The sequence below is a fragment of the Vespula pensylvanica genome, chromosome 11 (genome assembly GCF_014466175.1).
Source record: "Vespula pensylvanica isolate Volc-1 chromosome 11, ASM1446617v1, whole genome shotgun sequence".
NCBI lineage: Eukaryota > Metazoa > Arthropoda > Insecta > Hymenoptera > Vespidae > Vespula > Vespula pensylvanica.
In genome coordinates, this window is record NC_057695.1 from 5,758,199 (window position 1) to 5,761,201 (window position 3,003).

At 27.2% G+C, this 3,003-nt stretch overlaps 2 protein-coding genes across 3 annotated transcripts in view; both read right to left on the minus strand.

Annotated features, from left to right (window-relative positions):
• Window positions 1-3,003, minus strand: part of LOC122633036 — a 20,536-nt gene that overhangs the window by 13,862 nt on the left and 3,671 nt on the right. The window lies entirely within an intron of this gene.
• On the minus strand, window positions 3-2,944 carry LOC122633107 (facilitated trehalose transporter Tret1-like; the record flags this gene model as incomplete). The annotated part of the gene is made up of 2 exons (XM_043820649.1): window positions 2,684-2,944; window positions 3-884 (listed from the first exon to the last, which is right to left on the minus strand). A coding segment is annotated over exon 2 (840 nt), but the record flags the coding sequence as incomplete, so codon positions are not given.

Below are 3,003 nucleotides of genomic sequence, written 5' to 3' on the forward strand. Positions count from 1 at the left end.
AATTGTTGAAATCCCATAAGACCATACGATATTAATATGGCTTTCTTACAAGCTTTAGTTTTCAATAAAGTTAAAAACGATACTTTGTGTTTATTAGTCTCTTCTATTATTCTTTTCTGCATACTTAATTCTGGTTCTATATCATAGTGAGGACCTCTAAATTTAATATAACTTTTTCTAGCAGCATCTTCATTTCCTTTAATTAAATAATATACAGGAGTTTCTGGCATGAAGAAGAATGTTATACCAAAGACTATCGGTACAAACCCAGATATAACGGATAATTCAAACATATTTACACCCAAATTTAGAATCTTTACCGTTAAACTACCAACAGTGATAAATAACTGATAATATAGACCTAATCTTCCACGAATTTCACTTTCAGCTATTTCTGAAGTATACATAGGACCTGTCACACAAAAAGCTCCACCGCTGAAACCTGTCAAGAACCTTCCAACGTAAAATAAAGCGATAGATTTTGCAAAAATAATACAAAGCCAGCCAATAGTAAAAGGAATTACAAGTATTAGCATAGAATACTTTCTGCCTATTATATCTGCAAGAATAGCGATTGGTACACATGATACTGCAGAACCAAGTGCTGTGAGTGATCCAATCCATGAAAACTCTTCTCCGGTAATGGAAATATTATATACCCTTGCTATATTGGCACCATTTATACCAGCATTTGAAGTCCATGATACCGACATTCCTGCTGCTAGTGCTCCTAGTGACGCTGAGAAACTTGCAATGTATTGAAGAAACCTTTTTGCTTTAATTGTATGCCCATTTTGAGAAACAAGCTTTTTTTGAGAATATCCAACAATTTTTTTTGCCATATTTCTTTGAATATCTTTTAGTAATGGAATTTTTTCATTTATCTAAAAATAAAAAAAATATTTTATTACTAAACAATAACATATAATAATAAATTTTAAATATAAATTAGAGAACAAGATAGATGTATATAGTAGAAATTTGATTATGCAGTGTAGCTAAAACAAAGAAATATAGGCAGTTCTTGTTCTCGACAATGATATATAATATACAAATAATAAAAATTATTTTTATTATTAAAAAAAATAAACACACACACTTAACTTTAATTAAATACACTTGACCCTGATTAACAAACATTTCCTTCGATCACTTTCATAATATTATTACAAGAAACAATTAAAATTTTCAATCGTCGATAACTATATTTGAAGAACACTTCCAATACAATAAAACGAAATATTCTTTGTACTATTATTCTTTATTACTCTCACTATTATTATTTTCTTTTTATAAAATTAAAAGAACAATTAAGTTCGATCGTGCGGATAATTTTACGTGTTGAATACTTAGAGGATAGTTTAATATTTTGCACTCTCACAATAATCCGATCTCGATTTTAAAATCACGCCCTTACGTTAATATTACCATTACTGATAACGATTTGAGAATAATGGCGATATTGAAAATAGAAAACAACGCGCCATTTTTACTTGGTGGAAAAACAATTTTTAAGACCGTCGGTCAGTAAAATAGTGGACCGATAATACATTTTAGAAATAGAACAATTGTCCAGAAAATTTTTTCCTCTTTTTAACAGTTAAATAACAATCTAAAGAACGTTGGTAACAGTGTATTGTCCTAAACTCGTATTCGAATATTATTTTTCGGTGATCATCGATCAAAATAAGAAAATTAAAATTAATATATTTTCGACTGATAGAACTTATATTTAGATATTTCTTGTTTTTCTTTTCTTTCTTTCTTTTTTTAATTATATTTCATGTAATTACCCCATTTATATAGAGATTACCGATCGTAATTCTATCTTATATAACAAGATCAAAATTATATCATTCACAGATTATCTATAGATTACAAACAGAAGAGAGAATAAGAAAAGCACAAACAAGGATATTTATCAATATCGATAATACAGCTGAAAAAAGAATTCTGATTATTATTATACTGGTAACGATACTACACTCAAATATATTTATAACTATTCTTACGTTGGATATATTGTATGTAAAATATAACGTACATGTAATTAGGGCATTTATATTCCATTTCATTCTATATCAAAATATTATAATGCATTATTCATATTGTTAAATTAATTATAATAGAAGAAATGTAGCTGTTGCGTGAGCCATTCACAAGCGAAAACGATTAAATCGACTTTTGGAATTTTCATTTTTTTCTAATTACTGTGCCGAAGAAGATTCGATCGATATTGTTATATTTAAAATAAAACTAAATACAACTAAATGATCGAAATTTTTATGACCGTAGAATAATGAATAATATCAAATGATGAAAGTAATTTTACCAATATTCTTTGCTTTTTTTTGTTGAATTAAACAATTCGGCAAATAAACGGTTCGTTTAAGGAACAGAATGAAAATTAACGGAGTCAATATTTTAAATATCAATAAGGATATAATTAATATTTCTATTACTATTTTAAGAATGTATATTTAAGAAGATCACTAAGATATTAATTATGTTGAGATATAAATTACGTATTGATTATGTTGATATATTTTTTGAAGAAAAAGGAAAGAAAAATAATAATAAAAGAATAGAATCAACGTTCAAGGAAAGGAAGAACTAAAAGAAAAAACAAAAATTACATTAAAAGATGAAAGAAAAAAATCAATAAATAGAAGAAGATACATACTCTATAACAGCCGAGAGGAAGATTTTTGCTAATTTAAATTATTTAAATGATATTAAGGATCTCGTTGAATGGTCCAATTCGTTGATTAATTATTTCTCCAATATTATCAGCAGATATTTCGTAATAATAAATGGTTACGAACATTTAACGTAATATCACAATGAGATAGGTAATAATACGTAAAACAAATAAGTCTTTCCGATAATTATCTAGTTCCGAAACTTTTCAAACGATATATCTTTACCGATCCGTCCTTTCCATTGCGTTAAGGAAGATGACATTTCAGAGTTTCGTTCGCTGAGCTTTATTATTTCCTCTCC